The sequence below is a fragment of the Stegostoma tigrinum genome, chromosome 22, assembly GCF_030684315.1.
Source record: "Stegostoma tigrinum isolate sSteTig4 chromosome 22, sSteTig4.hap1, whole genome shotgun sequence".
NCBI lineage: Eukaryota > Metazoa > Chordata > Chondrichthyes > Orectolobiformes > Stegostomatidae > Stegostoma > Stegostoma tigrinum.
Window position 1 is genome coordinate 6730812 of NC_081375.1, and position 23474 is coordinate 6754285.

At 43.2% G+C, this 23474-nt stretch overlaps 1 protein-coding gene across 6 annotated transcripts; it reads left to right on the plus strand.

Annotated features, from left to right (window-relative positions):
- Nucleotides 1-1571: 1571 nt before the first annotated feature.
- Nucleotides 1572-22922, plus strand: luc7l3 (LUC7-like 3 pre-mRNA splicing factor). Of its 6 annotated transcripts, XR_007249874.1 has the most exons (12): nucleotides 1572-1722; nucleotides 5219-5285; nucleotides 8824-8863; nucleotides 8946-9093; nucleotides 9372-9446; nucleotides 10250-10354; nucleotides 10442-10603; nucleotides 11594-11871; nucleotides 14919-15085; nucleotides 18246-18445; nucleotides 22107-22184; nucleotides 22306-22922. XR_007249874.1 is itself a non-coding variant. In XM_048555118.1 (11 exons), the coding sequence occupies exons 1-10, from the start codon at nucleotides 1624-1626 to the stop codon at nucleotides 18410-18412; spliced, it is 1308 nt and encodes a 435-aa protein (XP_048411075.1). In that variant the 5' UTR covers nucleotides 1572-1623; the 3' UTR covers nucleotides 18413-18445; nucleotides 22107-22922. The 6 variants fall into 6 exon arrangements, 4 of the variants coding, with proteins under 4 accessions (XP_048411075.1, XP_048411074.1, XP_048411072.1 ...); XR_007249873.2 differs by having other exon boundaries at nucleotides 18246-22184; XM_048555118.1 differs by having other exon boundaries at nucleotides 22107-22922.
- Nucleotides 22923-23474: the final 552 nt, after the last annotated feature.

Genomic DNA, 23474 nt, shown 5'->3' on the forward strand with positions numbered 1-23474 from the left:
AAGGGGGTAATAAGTGCATAAAGTGGGTTGGGGGAGATAAGTGGGTAAAAAGTATATAGAGGGTAACAATGGGTAAAAGGGATAATAAGTGTGTAATTGGGGGAAATAAGTGGGTAAAGGGGGTAACAATGGGTAATAAGTGAGTAAAAGGTGTAATAAGTGTATAAAGGGGGTAACAATGGGTAATAAGTGGGTAAAAGGTGTAATAAGTGTATAAAGGGGGTAACAATGGGTAATAAGTGGGTAAAAGGGGTAATAAGTGTATAAAGGGGGTAACAATGGGTAATAAGTGGGTAAAATGGGTAATAAGTGTATAAAGCGGGTAACAATGGGTAATAAGTGGGTAAAAGGGGTAATAAGTGTATAAAGGGGGTAACAATGGGTAATAAGTGGGTAAAAGGGGTAATAAGTGTATAAAGCGGGTAACAATGGGTAAAAAGTGGGTAAAAGGGGTAATAAGTGTATAAAGGGGGTAACAATGAGTAATAAGTGAGTAAAAGGGGTAATAAGTGTATAAAGGGGGAACAATGGGTAATAAGTGGGTAAAAGGTGTAATAAGTGTATAAAGGAGTAACAATGGGTAAAAGGGATAATAAGTGTGTAATTGGAGGAAATAAGTGAAGGGGGTAATAAGTGTATAAAGGGGGTAACAATGGGTAATAAGTGGGTAAAAGGGGTAATAAGTGTATAAAGCGGGTAACAATGGGTAAAAAGTGGGTAAAAGGGGTAATAAGTGTATAAAGGGGGTAACAATGAGTAATAAGTGAGTAAAAGGGGTAATAAGTGTATAAAGGGGGAACAATGGGTAATAAGTGGGTAAAAGGTGTAATAAGTGTATAAAGGAGTAACAATGGGTAAAAGGGATAATAAGTGTGTAATTGGAGGAAATAAGTGAAGGGGGTAATAAGTGTATAAAGGGGGTAACAATGGGTAATAAGTGGGTAAAAGGTGTAATAAGTGTATAAAGTGGGTAACAATGGGTAATAAGTGGGTAAAACGGGTAATAAGTGTATAATGGGGGTAACAATGGGTAATAAGTGGGTAAAACGGGTAATAAGTGTGTAAAGGGGGGAACAATGGGTAATAAGTGGGTAAAAGGTGTAACTGAGTAATAAGTGAGTAAAAGGGGTAATAAGTGTATAAAGGGGGAACAATGGGTAATAAGTGGGTAAAAGGGGTAACAATGAGTAATAAGTGGGTAAAAGGGGTAATAAGTGTATGAAGGGGGTAACAATGAGTAATAAGTGGGTAAAAGGGGTAATAAGTGTATAAGGGGGTAACAATGAGTAATAAGTGGGTAAAAGGGGTAATAAGTGTATAAGGGGGTAACAATGAGTAATAAGTGGGTAAAAGGGGTAATAAGTGTATAAAGGGGGTAACAATGAGTAATAAGTGGGTAAAAGGGGTAATAAGTGTATAAAGGGGGTAACAATGGGTAAAAGGGGTAATAAGTGTATAAAGGGGGTAATTGGAGGGATCTCTGATGATGCTGACACAGGGACGTAGACGCCCAAGACATGTCTGGCTCCATCGGTCATTTCCGGTGCGGTGCAGTGTGGGAGGGAGGCGCGGTGTAGGCTGGGAGAAGGCGGCCGGCGCCATTTTGGGAGCGCGGGGGGCAGGATGTTGTCGAACGCGCAGCTACTGGATGAGTTGATGGGCCGTGACCGTAACCTGGCCCCGGACGAGAAACGCCAGAATGTGCGGTGGGACGATGAGAGTGTGAGTCCTGGGGCCCGGTGTGACGGAGAGAGGCGGGCGGTGCTGACAGGCAGACAGACAGACACATCCTGCTGGGACCGGGAGCCTGCGGCCCAGGCCCCGGGCCTTGGTTTCATGCGGAAAGGCCTTTGCCGGGGGCTGCTCGGGAAACAAAGCCAGGACTCTCGTTACCTGAGGGTAGAGGCCCCTTTTTTCCAGCCCTGGCCTCATCACCAGCTTTCCCTGAGCCCCAGGGCCGGGGTTGGGCGGGCTCTCGCTGCGGGTGGGTTTGAACCTGGTACCTCCGTGTCCTCCAGGTTGTCAGGGGTGCCCTGGGCTGCCTGGGTAGAGAACAGCACCTCCCCAGGAGGTGAATGAGTGTCTGGACCTAAGAGTCGCTTGCTGCCAGTAAACAGTATTCATCCAGCTTCACGCTGTGTTATCCCCAACAGAGACCCTCCCCCCATCCCCCTCTCTGATGAAGGGTCTAGGCCCGAAACGTCAGCTTTTGTGCTCCTGAGATGCTGCTGGGCCTGCTGTGTTCATCCAGCTCCACACTTTGTTATCTTGGATTCTCCAGCATCTGCAGTTCCCGTTCACTCTCTCCCCAGCAGAGTGATCCAGTTTGTCTCTAGCCAAGAATCTCCGGTTGTCTTGCTGTACTTAACCTGTTCTGTTGGGAATTTGAGGAAAACAAACTTCTCTGGCAGAGAATGCACACACACTCATTCACAAAATGAAATCTCTCTGGATTCGAAACCTTAAGTTTCTGTTTTGAGTGAAAATTTCAGTGGGGAATGCTGAAGCTTGTATCACCCTTTCTTTTGTACTGGCTGCTGCTTTTTGGTTTTCTGTCCATAATGATGTCCCTACAGTGAAAGTACTGGACATTTTAGTAAAGATGAAAACTAATTTGGGGTTGCAGATTTATTATCCTACACCTGATTGAAGTCATCCTTTAGGGCCTTATCACAGGACAAGTCACAGTTCTACATTGGGGTGGGAAATGGCGTAATCAATGTTTTTATAAACAGAACCCATATGTAAGGTTCTTAGTGCTTAAAATGAATAAAAATTTAAAAATAAATTGCAAAGTAATGTTGGCAGCAAATTATAAAAATCACTAGTAGTGATGAAATGACAGTTTTACTTTTTAAAATATTTATTGCTTGCTAATTTCTGATCTTGTGCTATGATAGCAAGGTGTAGAGCTGGATGAACACAGCAGGCCAAGCAGCATCAGAGGAGCAGGAAGGATGACAGAAATGGCAATTGCTAATTTCTAAAGGATGGTCTAGGCCCGAAATGTCATCCTTCCTGCTCCTCTGATGCTGCTTGGCCTGCTGTGTTCATCCAGCTCTACACATTACCTCAGATTCTCCAGCATCTGCAGTTCCTAGTATCTCTGTTCTTGTGCAGTTGTCTTGTTTGGGACCTAGGTTAACTGTTAATCAATAAAGTATGGTAGTGTAAAACCTGTCAGAGTGCCTGTAGATTCTTTTTTCTGAAGAAGGGTCTAGGCCCGAAATGTCAGCTTTCCTGCTCCTCTCCTGCTGTGTTCATCCAGCTCTGCACCTTGTTATCTCAAAGTGCTTGTAGATTCTTCTTTCTTCAGCTCTGTCCCTACTGACCTTTATCTTGATGAGGCAGCAGTTTGGAATTGGGTGTGGCTTAACAGTTTTAAGTGGAATATCCTGTTGTAACATGCTGCTTGCCAATTTATTGAGCAATTTGAAAGATTCACCATTGTGTTTTTATGGTTTTTGTTTTATTTGTTCATGAATTCTGTACATTGCTGGCAAAGCCAATGTTTATTGCCCTTTCTTAATTGTCCTTAAAACGGTGGTGAGTAGCTGTCTTGATATAGTGTAGCTTGCACAGAAGGTACTCTTAGTGGTAAGGAAACTATTCCAGAATTTTGACCATGATGATTCAGTACCAGTGGTGAATTTTAAATAAGCTGGTGTGTGAAGTAGAGGCAAACCCGTGGCAGTCACTGGTTTAGGAGGACCATGGAAGACTGGCTGTTTGCCTGCTCACTTTGTCTTGATGCTGCCGGCGTTCAGATGGGTTGCAAACTCTTAAGAAGGTCAATATCAAGCAATGGTGAGTCAATACAGAAAGGAGTTAGAGGGCTTGGTGACCTGGTGCAATGAGGAGAACTTCCGTCAATATTGGCAAAACCAAAGAACTGATCACTGGCTTCAGAAAAAAGGGAGGAGAACATGCCCAATCTACATCAGTGGTGCTGAGGTTGTGAGTGTCAAGTTCCTTGGAGTGCCAAAAACCACCAACAATCAAGAAGGAACAACAACGCCCCTTCTTCCTCAGGTGGCTCAGGAAATTTAGCATGTCCACAAGGTCCCTCACCAACTTTTACAGATGCACTGTTGAAAGCATACTGTCTGTGTGCATAATGGCCTGGTGTTGCAACTGCTGTGCCCAGGACCGTAAGAAAATACAGAAAGTGGTGTGTGCAGTCCAGACTATTGCGGAAGCTGGACTTCCATCCATGGACTCCATTTACATGGCTTGTTGCCACGGAAGAGCTGCCAACATCAAAGACCTATCACACCCCAGCAATACTCTCCCTCAATTTGTTCCATCAGGCAGAAGAGATAGAGTTTGAACACGAGCCTGCATGTTCAAGAACACCTTCTGCCCAGCTGTTAGCCTTCTGGTGAATGGATGCTCTAATTTCAAATAATGCTAGTCTTACTACTGTTTATCATGACAAGTGCATGCTCTTTATGATGTAACTTTATGCCTCTGTCTAGTTTTATTTTACTGTATAATCTGTATGTCCTTCCATAGTATGATCTGCCTGTATCACCCAGAGTTTTTCACTGTACTCCAGTGCGTGTGACAATAGATCAATCAATCTTCACTTTAGTTCTTTTTACCCTGTCTTGAACCTTGTTATGGTGTGGAAGCTCACCTCTGGTATTTTGCCAAATGACAACTTATGTGTGTTTTTCAACCAGTGTCACATTCTGTCCATATTCCTTCCAGCAGGGCTCCTCTGGTGATAGAAGCAGAAACCCTGGATGATATGCTCATGTCACCCAACATGAGTGCTGAGCCTGTCAGTAAGAATTATGCCTGTTCTGTCTCTGTAAAGTCTGGACCTTGATTCTCAATGTCTGATTCACTTGTTACTGTGCAGGGCATGCACTAACAGGCTCATTACAGTGACTCCTGTCGTTGAAGTGTAGACATACATTTTACACCCTTGTTTTGTTTCCCGAAATAAATGCAGTATCTGTCAGGATCTGATTGAGAATCTAAAAAGATGGTCATCTGCAGCAAAGGCTGCATTCATCCAGAGTTACATAGAGCTGATTGGCTTGAAGTATTGCTTTTGTTTTCTCCTTGGATTCCGTAGCAACACCCGGGGCTGTTGTGTAATTTCAGCCCTTTGTCTGCTGTACTGTAGAATGGAACTGATGTGTTGCGGTGGTTGTGAAAGAGAATCTCCTCTGAAACTAGTAACCACTTTTTATTTTGTCTTTCCCAGGTATGTAAATATTTCCTGTGTGGATTCTGTCCGGCTGAGTTATTTACTAACACACGCTCTGATCTGGGTAAGAATGCTTCATATATGCAAAACTTTCCTGTTTAGTTGCAGTTCATATAATCCTCACAGTGTGGAAACAGGCCCTTCAGCCCAACAAGTCCACATCGACCCTCAGAGCATCCCATCCAGACCCATCCACCTATAACCCACCTAATCTACATATTTCTGAACACTATGGGCAATTTAGTATGACCAGTCCACCTAACTTGCACATCTTTGGACTGTGGGAGGAAACCGGACCAAACTCGCACAGACGTGGACAGAATGTCTGTGCAAAGTTTGCACAGTCACCCAAGGGTGGAATCAAGTCTGGGTCCCTGGCGCTGTGAGGCAGCAGTGCTAACCACTGAGCCACCGTGCTGCCCAGTGATATTGTAGTAACCTACATATGCTGGTAGTTAAAGCAAGGGTAGCTGTCTCTAGGGTTCCTGCTCACTCTGCTGACTGAAACTCAGAACTGGCATGTGTGCCTTTCAAGATAATGTGGCGTAGCAGTGGTGCCTCACAGTGGATTTGCTTTCCATAACCTGTTTGAGATATAGTGAGGAATTGCTGGTGCCTGTGCTGTGTATTCCAGAGAGTGAAAGCAACTGATGAATGAACTGACCCCAGTCAGAATTAGCATCCCAGCAGGAAAGAACAACAGGAAGAAATTAAGCAGCATCTGATTATAATTCTCCCTCACCTTCTGCTCATAAACCCAGTACTTATTGATGTATATTAGCAACATCTTGAATTTAAGACCCCTATCTGTCCATTTCAAATCTCTCCGGTTATAGATCCTGGTGTAGGTGATGGTGAATCCATGATTATCATGGTATTTAACCACAACTGTCATAATTCAGAGGAGGTTATGAAGGCTAAATACTGAACTAGTATGTACCAAAATGTAGATTGACATACATTTATAAAGCACCTCTTTCAATCTCTGGACCTCCTAAAGCTTTGTAACCAATTTAGAATTTAAAGTGTGGTCAGTTAATTTGTGCTCATTAAGAATCTATGGTAATGATGCAATAAGTGACCAGACTGGTGTTGGTAGTGAGATAAAATTGACCTGGGACACCCTGGAGAAACCCCACAATTTTGATTAGTCACAGGAGCATAGACATCCATCTACCAGGTGGGTGGAACCTTGATTTGTCTGGTCTGTTTTGAAATGCATGGCTTCCAGATGAAGATTTATAGCAGTAACGTCAAGTCTTGTTTCATTCAATGCGTGGAAGTAACATGGTGTATGAATTGTAAAAACAGGTGTTAGAGACTGAATCACCTCAACTGTACTGCTTTACTACACAGTAAAGGGTACTTGAGGCTCTTTAGCCTGTACCAGATTGCTTAATTGATTTATTAATAATTTCACAGCTTCACTTCCATTGTGTCACCTTGCAAGTCCCTTACCCTACCCTTAAAGTGTAATGTATTTGGCCTTTCATGTTCCCTATGACAAAGGATTTCTCTCTGTAAAGACATTACTGCCAGTTTGTCGACTATTATTAAAATTGATGGATTTTTTTATTCCTGTGTCTAAAGGAAGTAGCCCTAGAAATAGTGGATACATTGGTAGTCATCATCCAAGATTCTTTAGCCTTTGGAACAATTCCTACAGATTGGAGGGTAGCCAATTGTAGCCTCACCGTTTAAAAATGGAAGTAGAGAGAAAACTGAATTTTTGACCAGTGAATGTGACATTGGCAGTGGGGAATATGCTGGAGTCTGTTATTGAGGACATTTTGGCAGAACACTTTGAAAACTGGAGTAGAATCAGATACTGTGTGGATTTACAAAAGGGAAATCATGCTTGACAAATCTACTCAACTTCTTCAAGGATATAACTAGAGGATTTCATCAGGGAAGCTAATGGATGTGTATTATTTGGACTTTCAGAAAACCTTTTACAAATCCCACAAGATCTATATCTAACGATAAAGTAGTGTGGGATTGGAGGTAGTGTATTAAGATGGATAGAAAATTGGTTAGCAGACATGGAACAGTGTAGGAAAAAACAGGGCTTGTTCTGAATTGCAGTGAGGTTACTGTAGGGCCTGGTGCTAAATGTTCATGATGATGAGGGAACTAAACTTGTTATCCGAAAATTCACATGAGACAAAGTTAGGTGAAAGGCTGCGTTGTGAGAACAGAAATGTTGCAGTGTGATGTGGTGCAGGCTGAGAAAGTGGGTAACTGCATGGGAGATGTAGTATAATGTGCGTCTACTTTGGTAGCAAAAATAGGAAGGTGGGTTATTATTTGGCTGTAAACTGAGGGGAACTTTCAATGAGACCTGGATGTTATAACTGGGAATATGTAACAAATTGATTCCTGGGATGGCAGGACTGATGTAAGAGGAGACAAACAGGAGGCTGGAGGAACACAGCAGGAAGAAGGATGATACCTGAGACGTTGACTGCTCCTTTCCTCCAGATGCTGCCTGGCTTCCTCTTTGTCTATCTTTGATTCCAGCATCTGCAGTCTTTTTGTCTCTAACTGACATGGGAGAGATTGATTTAGTTAGTATTGTATTCACTGGTGTTTAGAAGAATTTTTTTTCAGGCAGTGATGGGGCCATCTCCTAGAAACCCATAAATTTCTAACAGGGCTGGACAGTGAGAATGCAGGAAGGATATTGCTGATTGTGGGGAAGTTCATAACTAGGGATCATAGTTACAGCGTAAACTTTTAAGGTTTGAAATGAGAAATTTTTCACTGACCAGTGAGCCTTTTGAATTCACTCCCATAACATGTGGTTGAGGCTAAAACATTGTTTTCAAGGAGGTACTTAGAGCTGTTGTGGCTGAATGGATCAAGGGTATGGAAAGGGGATGGGATTCGAGTATTTAGCTAGATCAGCCATGATCATATTACATGGCAGTGCAAACTTGAGGTGTCAAATGACCTAATCCTGCTCCTGTCTATTACGCCTCTGAGTATAGCCTTTTAAACTTGTACAGCACCTTTTAACGTGATGACATTCTGGGGCTTTGTGGGACCAAGCACATTATAACATTAAGCAGTGTAAAGGTAATATATGGAAGGAAGAATTCAATTAGAGAATTGGGATGAGTCTGGAGATGAGAAAATTACATGGTTGCTTTCGACTGGTGCAGATTCAGTGGACTGAGGGTTCTATCTGTTCAGATTTAGTCAGAAGATAGGATGATTAAAGCTCCTTTTTCTGCCTTTTACCAGAGGGGTAGGGGTATCCTCGTAACCAGTTTCCATTTCAGCCACCACTACTTCTGAATCTGCAGTCCAGCTGACCGCAAGCACCCTCTGCCTGGCAAAATGCATTCAATATTGATGCCTTACACTTCAACTTTGTGTTCTTGTTCAGGCATTTTCCAAGGCTTTTTCTACACACGCTTTTATGTTTTAATATACAGTCTTTGAGAGGATGGCATTTAAGACAAACATGAAACGAGGTTCCTCACTATGGACCTTTTGATGGCCTTGATTGGTGTTTTGCTGAAAACCTGTTATGGCATTGTGGTCATTATGGCAGATGTACCTTTTGCAATATTAACTTCTGATTTTTGCTCCTTCAGGTCCCTGTGAGAAGATTCATGATGACAACCTGCGGAAATAGTAAGTTTCTTGCTTTGAGGCTTCTTGTATATTGTCCCAACGCCCTGAATCTCCAAGTTATATCTGGCATTTGCTCCCACAGCTATGAGAAGAGCTCTCGTTTTATGAAAGTGGGCTATGAGAAAGACTTCTTGCGTTATCTGCAAAACCTGATGGCTGATGTTGAGCGGCGGATCCGTCGAGGTCATGCTCGGTTGGCGCTATCCCAGAACACGACACCTGGAACAGCGGTAAATGCCAGGCTTGGGCACTGATTCACTGTACAGCTTAAACCTTCCCAAATCTCATTATTCAGCACAGTCTCATTCTATAGACACGTAGCTGAGCCCACTCAGTGGGGATGTTTGTAAAGCAGTTAGTTTTTTTGAAAGCGAGTAGTGTGTGAAGTGATTTGCATAGTGAGGACTGTATGTAGTTCTGGAGATGCGTATGTGTACGACGGAGTGTTGATTAGTTGCTGTGCAAACATTGCTGTTCCCGAGTTACTCATTCTGTCTGTCTCCTGCAGACCGGAGGGCCTGTGAGTAAGAATGAAGAGAAAGGTCAGGTTTTAACAGAGAAAATCGAAGAACTCCTGGAACAGGTAAGAGCTGAGAGTGGAGTTGCTCTAATAACTCTGGGAAAAGGCTGGGTTTTAGGTTTCCTGAATTTACTTTGATTTGTTGATCTAGTGGTCAGCAGGAAATTGAACCAGCCATCCTTTGTTAGTAAAATATCTGTATCCAGACAATCCCATGAATGCTGGCTCTACATTCTGCCAACTGGCAGACCAGTGCATGGCCCTGAAACTCCCAAGTGCCTTCCTGGAGTCAGTTGATTATGGTCTGTATGAGAGGCTGGTTTGAGGAATTACCCGTGAAGTTATTAATCACATCTGCACTGTGCCTGTGGCACATGGGGCTGGAGGAGGCAGATCATTTCCGCAAGTGTTCATCCCATGTGGTGCTCATGCAGATACACACAGCATTGTGACTGCACGTTCCTTTGTAACCTGGATATGGATTCAAGTCTCATTCAGGTTGGTATTCTGAATGCAGTGCTTTGGGAGTTGTCAGATTGTCAGATGTTGTCTTTCAGATCAAATGTTAAATTGACGTACTGTTTGTTGTCCCTTCTGGTGAATGAAAGTCATCCTATTGGATTATTTTGACAAAACGGGGGTTCTTGGAGGTGTCCTGACCTGTAATCATCCTTCCATAGAGATTGCTGTAGCAAATTATCAAATTCTCATCTCGTTGTTTGAGGGAACTTGCTAAGTACGAACTGGTTGCCGTGTTCACAATGTTAGGAGTGTTGCTGCACTTGTAAAGCTCTTCACTGGCTGTGAAATGTTCTGAGGAGGTGAAATACGCTTGTAATCCGATCTTGCTTTGATTTTTTTCTTAGATTGAGGAGTTGGGCTCTGAGGGGAAAGTGGAAGAGGCCCAGGGTATGATGAAACTTGTCGAACAGCTGAAAGATGAGCGAGAGCAACTGCGATCCGCCAGCTCGGTGAGGCTTTTACTGTCTTGCTGTCTTTTATTATTTCACGTGGTTGGATGCATGACCCTACAGGATATTTTTTAAATAATTCTGCAGACCATCGAGAGCTTTGCGGCCCAGGAGAAGCAGATGGAGGTGTGTGAAGTGTGTGGTGCATTCCTCATTGTAGGAGATGCACAGTCCAGGGTGGATGATCACTTAATGGGGAAGCAGCACATGGGCTATGCGAAGATCAAAGCAACTGTGGAGGAACTAAAGGTTAGTGCAAGGCTGATGTGTTACAGATATTCTGCTGAAGTGACGATATACCTGACCTGGAGTCACTAGGTTCAGTTCTGGACACCAGAAGGGAGTGAGTGTGGCATAAATTGATCAGAAAATAATGGGATAGAAAAACTTAATTGAGGGCACTTTGCAAAGATCAGAGGTAGTAGGAACTGCAGTTCCTGGAGAATCCAAGATAACAAAGTGTATAGCTGGATGAAAACAGCAGGCCGAGCAGGAGAGCTGACGATTCGGGCCGAGACCCTTCTTCAGTCTAGGCCCAAAACGTCAGCTTTCCTGCTCCTTTGAGGCTGCTTGGCCTGCTGTGTTCATCCAGCTATACACCTTGTTATTCTGCAAAGCCTACAAATGTTTTATTTCCCATGAAGGTGTGTGTGTGTGTGTCTCTCTCTCTCTCTCTCTCTCTCTCTCTTGGGGGCGTGGGTAGGAGACAATGACTTGCCAACTGTGGTCTCGTGTATCTGCCTCCGTCCATCTGGATGGTGGCAGGTGCTTCCGAAAGAGCCTTGGTGAACCGCTGCAGTGCATCTTGTAGGTGATACTCACTGCCGCTACTAAGCATCTGTGGAGGGAACGAATGTTTACAGTTTTGAATGAGATGTCAGTCGAATGGCTACCTTGGCCTGGATAGTGTCAAAGCTGCAATGTTCCAGACAAGTTGTGTTCCATCGCATGTAGATGGCTTTGGGAAGTCTGGTGAGGTTGCTGCAGAATTCCCAATCTGCTGTTCTGGTGCAGTATTTTTACTCTTAGTCCAGTTCAGAATATGGATATTGGTAGGATTCAGTGATGGTAATGCTATTGAATGTCAGGAGGTGATGACTAGCTTCTCTTGTTGGGAATGGTCATTACCTGGCATGTTTGGCATCACTGTTTTTCCAGGTCTTGCTGCATTTGGAATGAGCTGTTTCATTGTGTAATATGGTGTTCTGGCTGTGTATTTAGTGTTTTATTTCTGTCCAGGAGAAGGTTCGGAAGAAGACTGAAGAGCCAGAACGTGATGACAAATTAAAACGTGAGAGAGAAGAACGGGAGCTGGAACGAGAGCGTGAGCGGGAGGAGAGGGAGAAGAAGCGGCGGCGGGAGGAGGAGGAGAAGGAGCGAGAGAGGGAGGCACGGCGTAGGAGGAGCCACTCACGGAGCCGGCATTCCCATTCTAGCCGGGCGTCCGACAGAAGGCGAAGCAGGTCGCGAGAGCGCAAGCGGTCGCGCAGTAAGGAACGGGAAAAGAAACGCAGCAGGTAAGGAGCAGGTGATGTGGAGGGGAGCTGAAAGTTAGTGATGATTAGTGATCAGAAGCTGCCTCTTGGGTCAAGATGCTCCATCCTCCTGTTCATGAAACACACGTCTTCCAACACCGCAGTTTGTCTTCCCAGTCAGTAGACACTTCAGTCCTCTTGTTTGTGTGTGTGTACATGGTGTTCCCAAGTATGCTTCAGTTACAGTTTCCTCACCCACCCCATTTCAATTGTCCTTCAACTGAGTGGCATGGTAGGCCCTTTCGGAGGGAGTTAAGAATTTACTACATTGGGGTGGCACGGTGGCTCAGTGGTTAGCAATGCTGTCTCACAGCATTAGGGACCCAGTTCAATTCCATCCTCAGGTGACTGTCTGTGTGGAGTTTGCATGTTCTCCCCATGTCTGTGTGGGTTTCCTCTGGGTGTTCTGATTTCCTCCCACAGTCCAAAGATGTGCAAGCTAGATGGATTGGCCAGGCTAAAATTGCTTGTAGTGTTCAGGGATGTGTAGATCAGGTGGGTTATACGGGAATGGGTCTGGGTGGGATGCTCTGAGGGTTGGTATGGACTTGTTGGACCAAAGGGCCTGTTTCCACACTGTAGGGATTCTATGATATGATTCAATGATGTCCGTCTGGAGTCACCTGTAGGCTAGACTGGGTAGAGATGGTAGATTTCTTCCTTTAGATGCTATCAGTGAACCAGATGGATTTTGTTTTTATAACAGCAGTTGATTATAGTCTTAAGTAATGGTTGCTGTGAAGCTAGCGTTACAGTACTGAGGTTCTCCTGACTCTGGTGGGAAGCTGTCACCTGCCCTCGTGTGGGTGCGGTGCAGCAGTTAGCCTGCAGCGCACCCATTATTTCTTCTGCTTGGCATTGTATGGTAAGTGGGAGCCCCTGACAACCCAGTGCATTTATCTTTCTGGAGTGCCCGTGTTTGAGCTATATATTGCAGCATCCAGTCTCTAGGAATATAGTCACTTAAGTAGCATGCCTGTGTTACTGTGAAGGTCCAGCAAATGCCATATTTATTTTAATGTCAAATGTGTTATTGTTGTTTCCACCCATGCAAGAAAATGAGAGTCCCCACAACAGGAAACTTAAGTGAAATCCCTGCCTTTATCACTAATGAACAGGCAAAATTGATTTGTCTGCTCCTGGAATCTGAAGCCCATGTCAGCACTTGTCTTTCCTGTGGCTGACTTCCAAACTCTCCCACTCTCACTACTCTTATTCTGTTTTACCACACCTCTCCTACTTGGCAGTTGTTCAGGAGAGGAAAGTGACCAGGTGAAGTCAAGAGTAAGAAAACGTTAAATTAATGAGATAACAAGGTGTAGAGCTGGATGAGCACAGCAGGCCAAGCATCAGAGGGGCAGGGAAGCTGACATTTCGGGTCTAGACTCTTCTTCAGAAATAGGGTAGGAGAAGGGGATTCTGGAATAAATAAGGAGGGGGAGGGACGGAAAGAAGATGAGTAAAGGAGAGGCTAGGTGGAGAGGAGACAGACACGTCAAGGAGGCGAGGTTGAAGCCAGTAAAGGTGAGTGTAGGTTACAGGAATTAGGGGGTAGGTTGGCCCAGGAAGGACGGACAGATCAAGGAGGTGGGATGAAGCTAGTAGGAAGGAGATGGGTGTGGGGCTTGAGGTGGGAGGGCAGGTTAGGGAGGTGGTTACAAGCTGGGCTGGTTTTAGGATGAGTTCAGGGGGCGGGGAGATTTTGAAGCTTGTGAAGTCCACGTTGATACCATTGGGCTGCAGGGTTCCCAAGCAGAATGAGTTGCTGTTCCTGCAACCTTTGGGTGGCATCGTTGTGGCACTGGAGGAGGCCCATGATGGACACGTTGTCCAAGGAGTGGGAGTGGGAGGGGGAGGGGAGTTGAAATGGTTCATGACTGGGAGGTGCAATGGTTTGTTGCGAACAGTGTCGGTGTTGCACAAAGCGGCCCCCAAGCCTCCGCTTGGTTTCCCCAGTGGATGCAGTATACTGCATTAGCAGATGTGCAGGTGAACATCTGTTTGATGTGGAAGGTCTTCTTAGGGCCTTGGACTGGGGTGAGGGGGGAGGTGTAGGGGCAGGTGTAACACTTTCTGTGGTTGCAGGGAAAAGTGGTGGTGGGGCTGTTGGGGGGTGTGGAGTGGACAAGTGCATCACGGAGAGAGTGGTCCCTCTAGAAAGCTGATAAGGCTGGGAGGGAAAAATATCTTTGGTAGTGGGGTCAGATTGCGGATGTCGGAAGTGTTGGAAGATGATGCGTTGGATTCGGATGTTGGTGGGGTGGTATGTGAGGATAAGGGGAATTCGGTTTTGGCTGTTAGTGCGGGGAGGGGATGTAAGAGATGAGTTGCGGGAAATGCGAGCGACACTGTCGGGGGCGTTCTCAACCACTGGACAGGAAATTGTGGTCCTTGAAAAACGAGGACGTCTGGGAGTGGAATGCCTCATCTCGGGATCAGATGTGGCAGAGGCAAAGGACTTGGGAGTAGGGGATCACATTTTTGCCGGGAGGTGTATTCTAGGTAGCTGTGGGAGTTGGTGGGCTTGAAATGGATATTGGTTTCTAGGTGGTAATTAATGAATTAAAACTAATAAGTAATTATTTTTCCCCCAGTTAATATGTAATCTAGTTGTTGTACAGCTTTTCTACGGTTTTGTTGACTTAATCAAGCAAGGTTGATTGCAAGAACATATCAATATGTAAGGGCCTTTCAAGGGAGTTTGAAACATTTTGAAATCCTTGCTAAGAGCAATGAGACAAAGGTTTTTGAGGTTATCTCAGGGCGTGTTTTAAATTGGGCATACTTCCACATACTATGTTATTTGTTTTGTTTATTCCTTCACATTTGATAGTTTTTTTTTTTAACAAATCTGTTATCTTCTGATGCAGCTGTGTTGAACTTCATTAGATAATATTCCTGTGAAACACTTTTTGAGACATCTACTGCATTAAAGGTGCCAGATAATTAAAAGTTTTTGTGTTAAGATATGTTAGCAAAGTGTTAAATTTCATTTCTAAGTGTTCACTTCAGTTTTGATTTCACAAAAGGGGTGAGGATCGGCGGAGCAGAGACCGCTCTGAGAGAAGCAGAGACCGATCAGAAAGGAAACACCGGTCCCGGAGTCGGGATCGGCGCCGATCACGAAGTCGGGATGTCAGGTCTCACAAACACAGAAGTAGGAGCAGGGAGAAAGAGAGAAGGTCAAAGGACAAAGGTACAGGCATCCAGGCTCTGCTTGCCTGTGTTTCTCTCTATATTGTGTTGATTTGTCTCACTGATATCTCCCAAGGCCTTTCCCAACGTGGTGCCAGTTACATTGAGGTGCTTGTCTGTCTGCAGTGTGGGAACTGTGGTTTGCAAACTAAACCTGCAGTTACAGATGTTCTGAACACTGGATGAGTCCAGCTATGCGTCAGTGAGCTGTGTATCCGTCAAACCCGCAATTCCAGCCCTGGATGGAACATGGAGAGTCAATCTTGATTGCCCCCTCCTGCGTATGCTAAATATGACAGCTGGTTTGGCCGGATGTGACAACAACCCCTCTTCACCCGAGACATTCTGTGCAATTGTCCTGCGAGCACAGTTGCTTCAAATCCATATGATTGGCAGATGGAGCGTCCTAATATTGACTCCCTCAGTGTTGATGTCATCATTGTAGAGATGTTTATTAAAAGAATAAATCTGAAATCCCAATTTATTACTGAAAGAGTTAAACCACAAGATCTACAGTATAAGCAAAATAATTTTCAGTGAATCTAACAAAGCAAACACTGCCTTGGGTATACCCTAAACTTAGAATATTCATAAATTAAACTTGAACTAACAGGTGTAAATTGTAAACTATGCATTATACACATTACGAAATGGCTAGACAGTTTACTCGCCATTTACCATACACTTTCCTCTTGCATTTGACCTCCCAGAATGCATCACCTCACACTTGTCTAGATTAAACTCCCAAGAGTGGGTTTTCTTTTTCTGTTTACTTTTTCAGTTAAGGTCTGTCTCAAAACTTCTGAAACCACATATTTTGCCCCAAAATATTGTGAAAATAGCTTACTTGTTAAAGAGATGCAGCACTGCTGGTAAATCAACTGTGGTTTTTTATTTTTACCCCACCTATAAAGGCCTGGTGAAGGTGATAATGAGCTTTTGTCTTGGATAGCTGCTGCATCCAAAGCACTGTTCCATGATTTTGACCTCATGCCATAGTCCTGAGATTACAGTGTTTGACTTTCTGCGTTTTAATTTATTTCCAAATTTCCTAAAGGTGCTTGGTAAGATTTTAGAGTCCATTGAGATGAGATTGCAGAGTACTTGGAAGTGCGTGGTAAAATAGGACAGAATCAGCACAGCTTCGCCAAGGGAAACTCCTACCTGAAAAACCTGTTAGAAGTCTTCGAGGAGGTAACAAGCAAGTTCGATAAAGGAGAACCAGTTGACAAGATCATCTTGGATGTCCAAAAGGTCACAGGAAGCTGCTAAATAACCTAAGACCCCATGGTGTTAGAGACAAGGTACTGACATAGAGGATTGGCTGACAGGCAGAAAGCAGAGAGTAGGGATAAAGGGGTCTCTCTCAGGATGGCAGCCTGTGGCTAGTGGAGTTGTGCAAGGGCCTATGCTGGGACCACAGTATCCATCTTAAACTTTAAGAATCTGGACAGAGGAACTAAGGGTATTGTTGCTAAGTTTGCAGACGAAACAGTAGTGTTTCGAAAAGTGGGGCGGCTGCAGAAAGACTCAAAGGCTGGGAGAGTGGGCAAAGAAATGGCAAATGGAATGCAGTTGGGAAAGTGAGAGGTTTTATACTTTGGGAAGAAGAATAGAGGCATAGACTATTTTCTAAACGAAGAGAGGCTTTGGAAATCTGAAGCACCAGAGGGAATTAGAAGTCCCAGTTCAGAACTGGTACAGAACATACTGGTTCAGTTGGCAACTAGAAAGGCAAATGCAATGTTAGCATTCACTTCAAGAAGCCTAGAGCATGGATGTACAGCTGTTGTTATATAAGGCTTTAGACAGATCACATTTGGAATATTGTGAGCAGTTTTGGGCCCCATATCTAAGAAAGGATCTGCTGCTGTTGGCAGGGGTCTGGAGGAGGTTCACAAGAATGATCCCAGGGCTGACAGGCTCCTCATGAGTGGTTTAGGAGTCTGGGTATGTACTGGATGGTGCTTAGAAGGATTGGGGGACGTGTCATTGACACTTCCAGAATACTGAGGGGTCGGGAATAGGGTGGATGTGGAATGATGTTTTCACTAATAGGAAAGAGTGGAACCTGAAGGCAATAGCCTCAGTGAAAAAACAACACTTTAGAACTGTAATGAGGAGGACCTTCTTTAGTCAGAGGGTGGTGAATATATTGAACTCATTGCCACAAGAGGGCTGTGGAGGTAAGTCATTGACTGTATTTTAGGTAGGTACTTATTCTTATCAAGGGTTATAGGGAGAAAGCACGATAATGGGGTTGAGAAATATATCAGCCTGGAATGGGCAGGTTGCCTTATGCGATGAAAGATGGATGGGCTTGGTTTATATTTGCAGGAGTTTAGAAGAGTCAGAAGTGACGTTTTTGAAATAAATATTACAATGAAGGTGGAGGGCTTTGACAGGGTGAATCTTAAAAGGATATTTCCTCTTATGGCAGAATTTAGTGTTTAAATGGAGTTGGCAATTTAAAAGATTCTTTTCCCTGTGTCAGGGGTCTTTGGAATGGTTTGAGCAAGGGTTTATAGGCTATTGAGCAGGCGAGAGTAAGGGCTAATGTTTGTATTGAGTGGGGAAGGGGGCTGAGTGACGTGCACTCCCTGATTGAAGTGTGTGGGCATTGGGAAGTGAAGAGTAAGTTGCCTGCTGTAGAATTCTCAGACAGTGACCTCTTGCTGCAGTATTTAAATGCCCCCTAGAATGTTGATGGGAGGAATTCCTTGATGTTAATTAACATTGCATAGTGAAGGAAAGCTTTGAAAATACTCCAAAATCAGGTCAGTCCAGTGGATGTTTAATGTGGTGTCTTTGTCAGGTTCCAACCATTCGTTCTGTGCTTGGAGTGTAAAAGTTAAAACATTAATGACAGGAAACAGTGTTACCAGTTGCCCCACTGGGTGGTGACTGCACAATCGTAATCAACTCCTCTCCCTGTTCTGTTTTGCAAGTTACTATTGAATCTGTTTTCACAACCTGCAGAGCTGATGTGTTCCAGATCACCGCAACTCATGGGTGTTTAAAAAGTGAAAATCTTTTAATATCCCCTCAAATTTTAAAGCCAGTTACAAATGAACCAATCCTGTTGCCATCTCCATTCAATGATTACCTGAAAATAATGCTACTCTCTGCAGTTAGTTTGCATTGATATTTCCTCCTTTCAGAAAGGAGAGACTCTGATGAGACTAGGAAAAGCAGTCGGAAATCCAGTCAAACAGACAAAGAGAGTGCAGAGCCTCGACCAGACGCCATGGAGGTGGACGCCACCAAAAGCGAGGTCAATGGGAGAGATGAAGACCTAAAATCTGAAGGTGACACTCAGTCCAATTAAAACTGATCTGATTTGACCTCAGATCAGACCCAGGTAAGTGTCTCTTTTGCATTCCTCGGTTAGGGTTTGCCCTTTGTTTTTGTTTGGTTCGCTTTAGCAGTGCAGTGTAAGTATTGCAACAGAGAAGATGGAGGGACTAACCAACAAACGCACTGGAAGGTATACTGTGTAAAACGCCGAGCGAGGACTACAGACTAGTCTTGACAGATTAAGAGACAAAATGTGCGTCTGGGAGACACTAGGTATTTTACTTTACCTCTGCATATTCTATATAATGTACTGAAACCCGGTCCTCATTTCTGTTCCGTATTGGATCTGGTGAATGGCAATGAATGGATTTGTTTTAAAAATAATGTTAAGAAAACTGTTAAATTTGGGGCAATTGATTAGACTGTGGGTTGGTTGGTTGCTGTGAATTGTTATCAGTTGAATAAGTTAGAATTCATTAAGTAGGTGGAGAATGGTTTTTCCTATTTCTGTAACTGCGTCTAAGGCATCTATTTGAAAAAAAAGTTTAGTTTTAACAAAGTCTGTTAATGTCACGGATGTTGTAGATTTTTTGTTTTTTTTGTTTTTTTTTAAAAAAACTGCCTTGCACTCTAATGGAGTCTTTCTGTAACTCGAGCCAATAGCTTGGATTGATGGAAGTGTAGGGTTTATGACTAAGTGAACCTGAGAACCATATCTCACACTGCGCTGGTCTTGTGAGCCGCCCATGAAAGCAAATTAAAAATCAAGGAATCAGTGAATGAATTGCAGGTACTCATGCCAGGTACACTCCTTTCTCTACACACCTCCGTGTTTGAATGCTTTTGCCTGTTTTTAAAAATAAATCTTTATCTTTTTTTTTAAAAGCTTGCTATTTCATAATGTATTTGCTGATCATGTTTAACACAGGATTTAAATATTCGTTTCCTGTCACCATAATTTTTTTTGACAATTGTGGAATTGTTTCTGTGCAGATTTGTTACAGAATTCTCTTCAAACTACAGGGGATGGAAGGGAATTTTCAAGAATTAACTTTACTTTTCACATAAATTTAAAACAAACCAAAAGCTGTAGCAGCCTCCTGTTTGCGTGCAGTACATTACAGGTCCTAGCACAGAGGTACGACTTGCGAGTTCTTTGCCCCTCCGTCCCCCTTCCTTGCCCTCCCATCCCATGTCCAGTGAGCTCTTGGTACAATGGTGCCCTGCCATGGCTGATGAAATTGTTTTTGTTAATTATTTAATACAGAAAGACATTTGAATGGCGGTGACTTTGGTTGCAACTTGGGCAAAGGAATTGTCAATATTAATTCTTTGCTTGTGATCAGCTTCCTGGCTGATCAGCTGCTGGCCCAGCTAAATATTAGTGAATCTGTGGAAGGTTTTTAAAAGTAGCGATGAAGCACCATGAAAGTGTGAATTATGATACTCAGCAGATATTTCTGGCACATGTACACACTGACAGGTCAATATTACCAGACACTGCCAGGACACAGTCTCTGCCCATTTGATCAAGTGGATGTACTGGAGCCTGTTTGACTCCTCTGTTCTCTAGTACCAACCTTCCTGTCTCCCATCTCACTCCAGCTATGAAATGAAGCCAGAGTACTGGCCTCAAGATGTTACAGCTGAGCACCTTCAATTAACAAACATTTCCAAGTGTCTGTCTGAAACTGGTTCCCTGAACCTTCCTGTATTGTACCATATTGAAGTATTTTCTCCAGTATACATTTCACTCTGAAATAACCTTTTCAGAAACTGAGTCCCAGCCTCTGAATTCCAGTCTCACTCTGGGGCTGTACCTTTTTCTGTGTAGGAACAGAAGGCCTGAAGATGGGACGTGAGCAAAACTGTTGAAGGGGATAGGGCAGGTTGAGAATTTGGTGAAGGAAGGCATGCATTACCCTGGACTTTTTTTTTTAAAAAAAATAAAGGCAAAGGGTAAAAGTGAAGGGAATTGTGGTGAATATTTTTATAAAACCTTGGTACAGCCTCAACTGGAGTATGTGTCCAAACCTGGACACTGCACTTTAGGCAGGATGCAAAGACTTTGAAGAGGTGTAGAAAAGATTTATAAGAATGTTTTCCAGGCCTGAGGAAAGTCAGTTATATGGATAAATTAGAAAAGCTAGGTTTCTTTACCAAAGTTAAATCTGAGGTTTGATCAAGGTGTTGAAAATTATTTACTGGGACAACAGATTAAGAAATATATTTGCATTGGGGGGAGGGTCTCAAACTTGGAAGATCACTGTTATAGAGAGAGCTGTCATAGTCTCCACTGATTGGCCTCTGGTGCCAATAATCTCCTCCCATGGAAACTGAATATGTTGTTAAAATTTCAAAACATATTTTTAATAATTATGCATGTCACATCCAGATAACATTTGTACATGTGACTTTGCTACATCCTTTTACTGCTTCACAGTGACAGCAGGAGCTCTCATCTCAAATCCCACATCAGTGATCAGCCTTCAGAGGCAACCTGAAGGAAAGTAAAAGTTTTCCATTAATACTTACCTGTAATGGCCAGCATGATACATCATTGAATCAGTATCTTTGGTCTATTTCTGGGCACTCGCAGCCCACTGTTAAGTATAGGCAGTTAGTAAGTGATACTGACGGAAAGATTACTGAGCTAAGTCATGAATTATTTCTCTGCCATCTCTGAGTCTGCTTTGACTCAGTCAGTTGGTCACTCACATTCACTCAATACACCAGTTCGTCACCACGTTGGGGCACTAGGAATGCAAGTAGGTGTTTATTCTCCTGTGCTGTTGTTTTAAAAACCAGATCTCCCCAATCCCCTTATCCTCCTGCACATCATTGTGTCTGAGAGTGCATGTTGCTTAATTACTGACAAACTAGGAGTGACTTATTCATCGAAGTACTTTGGGATGCTCTGTGCCTGTGTAAAGGCTTCATGAATCATCATTGTGATTGCATCTACTGATTCAATTATAACGGTAGATTTAATTATAAATTGAGAAAACAGCCTATAATTTTATCTGTGGGGCTCACTAACTCTAGATTCCCTAACAACATTGTGCTGACAGTACTCTGTTAAATCACATTTAATTTGCAGGGATGGGAGAAACATTGCAATGACGAATTAATCAATATGGTTTCGTTTGGTTTGAAGAAGGGGTTTCTGGATCTCATCTAAGTCAGTGGGGAACACAGATTATGAGTTACTCTTTAAATTGGAGTGAACAGGTGGAATTCAGGGCAGGAGAATCCAATATAGAAATGGAATCCAGGGAACTGGGCAAATGGCAGAGTCCATGATATATTTCAGTGCTGGTTTGGTGGACCAAATGCCTGTTTCTCTGCACTTAATTCCCATGTTGCCTTCACATATCCGCAAGGATGATGTTTAAAATTTGTAAACAAGTGAAGCATTCTTTAAAGTGAACATTATGCTGAGGTACTGTAGAAGTTACAATTAAACATTAACTGGTTTGTTTAAGGCAGCAGCACACGTCAAGGAGAGCTTTCCAGTAAAGAATTAATATTGACCAACCACAAGGTAACATGTTTTTCACAAATATATGGTCACTGCCCTTGACCCTTTTTATGTTGTGTGATAAATTGGTTGACAAACTCTGTATGCTGTCTGTCATTACAGATGGGAGATTACAGTAAATCACTACTTAAGGATACTGTAGAGGTGGGCTGTTTACACTCTGAGAAAGGGTTTCCTTTTCTAGGTTAGAGCTGTAGCCAGTCGTTAGCAGAAATCCCAGAAGACCAGTGCTCTGTGTAGGGCAGTAGGAAGTCTCCAAGAGGTACTTTCCTTTTGCCTTTTTTTAAAAAACAGAAAATATATGGTTGTGTACAATGGTGAGCACGTTTGTGTTCATTTTCAATGATTCTAATTGCATGTTGTTGAATCTTTAATTTCTACAGGCGTGGCCATTTTTTTGAAGATGTCAAGGAATCCCAGTGAAGATTCGACTGCTCGACCTGAAGTCTCTGCCCAATTAAAACAAGGTGAAAGAAAACTGTAGTGGTGTAGGGAGAGGGAGAGAGTGAGAGAGAAATTGTAATTTTTAAACAAAAAAAGGATTCATTTCAGGACTCTTATGTATGATTAGCTGCCCAAAGAAGTTCCCGTTTCTTGTGCTTGCAATACTCTTTTTCACTAACAGTGAACTCGAGTCCTGTTTCTTTTCCTCCAAGTGTCAGACTAAAGTGAGCGGCACCCAAACCATGTGACCTGAAAATGTATACCCAATGGTTTCCTTGACGTTTAAATTTCTTGGCAAACTGCAATCTGTAAATATACAGGCCACAAAGTTGTATAGAGCTGTTTTGATTAAGAGGCTGATTTTTACCATGCTCCTGTCGCCACTTTTTTTTTGGTTTTTGTAGTACTAGGCTGCCTGCCTCTTTCTCAGTTGCCCATCCAGCTGTGAGGACGAGTGTTTTTCCCTGCCCTGCTGTTCCTGTATTTTGAAAATGGTTGCTGTAATTTGCAAATTTTAGTGTTGAATATGAATAAATTTTTTTCAGTAAACCTTTCATTGTGCCTCACGTTTTATTCGGGTGGGGCAAAAGTTAGTTTCGATCTCTACACCTAAGCCGTGTTTTTGTACTTGTATTACCAGTCACAGCCTTTGGGGTGCAGCACCCCTCTATTTTCTATAATGTCATCTTGCTAATTCCAGTGGTTACCTTGTGCTGCAGTCTGGTTTGCAAGTACTCATTGAGTTTGAAGGTTAAGTCCTATGTGGAGACTTGAGCCTATAAAGCAGGCTGACATTGTATTTCTATTTAGATGAGCCATTTTAAACCGATCCTTCCTGCATCCTCTGGATGTATAAGAACCAAAGGCACTATTTCAAAGAAGCATATTCTTCCTAGAGTCCTGCAGTGTTTTGGGTATGTTTGATCTGTAGGCCAGCTGGTTGAGTTTAAGTTCCATTTGGTTCAGTAATGTCCTTTTAGGGAAAGAAATCTGGTTGTCCTTATCTGGTCTAGCCCACGGGTGACTCCAGACTCTCAGCAATGTGGTTCACCCATAACTGTCGTCTGAAACGGTCTTCGTTCAGTTTAGTTCAAGGGCAATTAGGGAT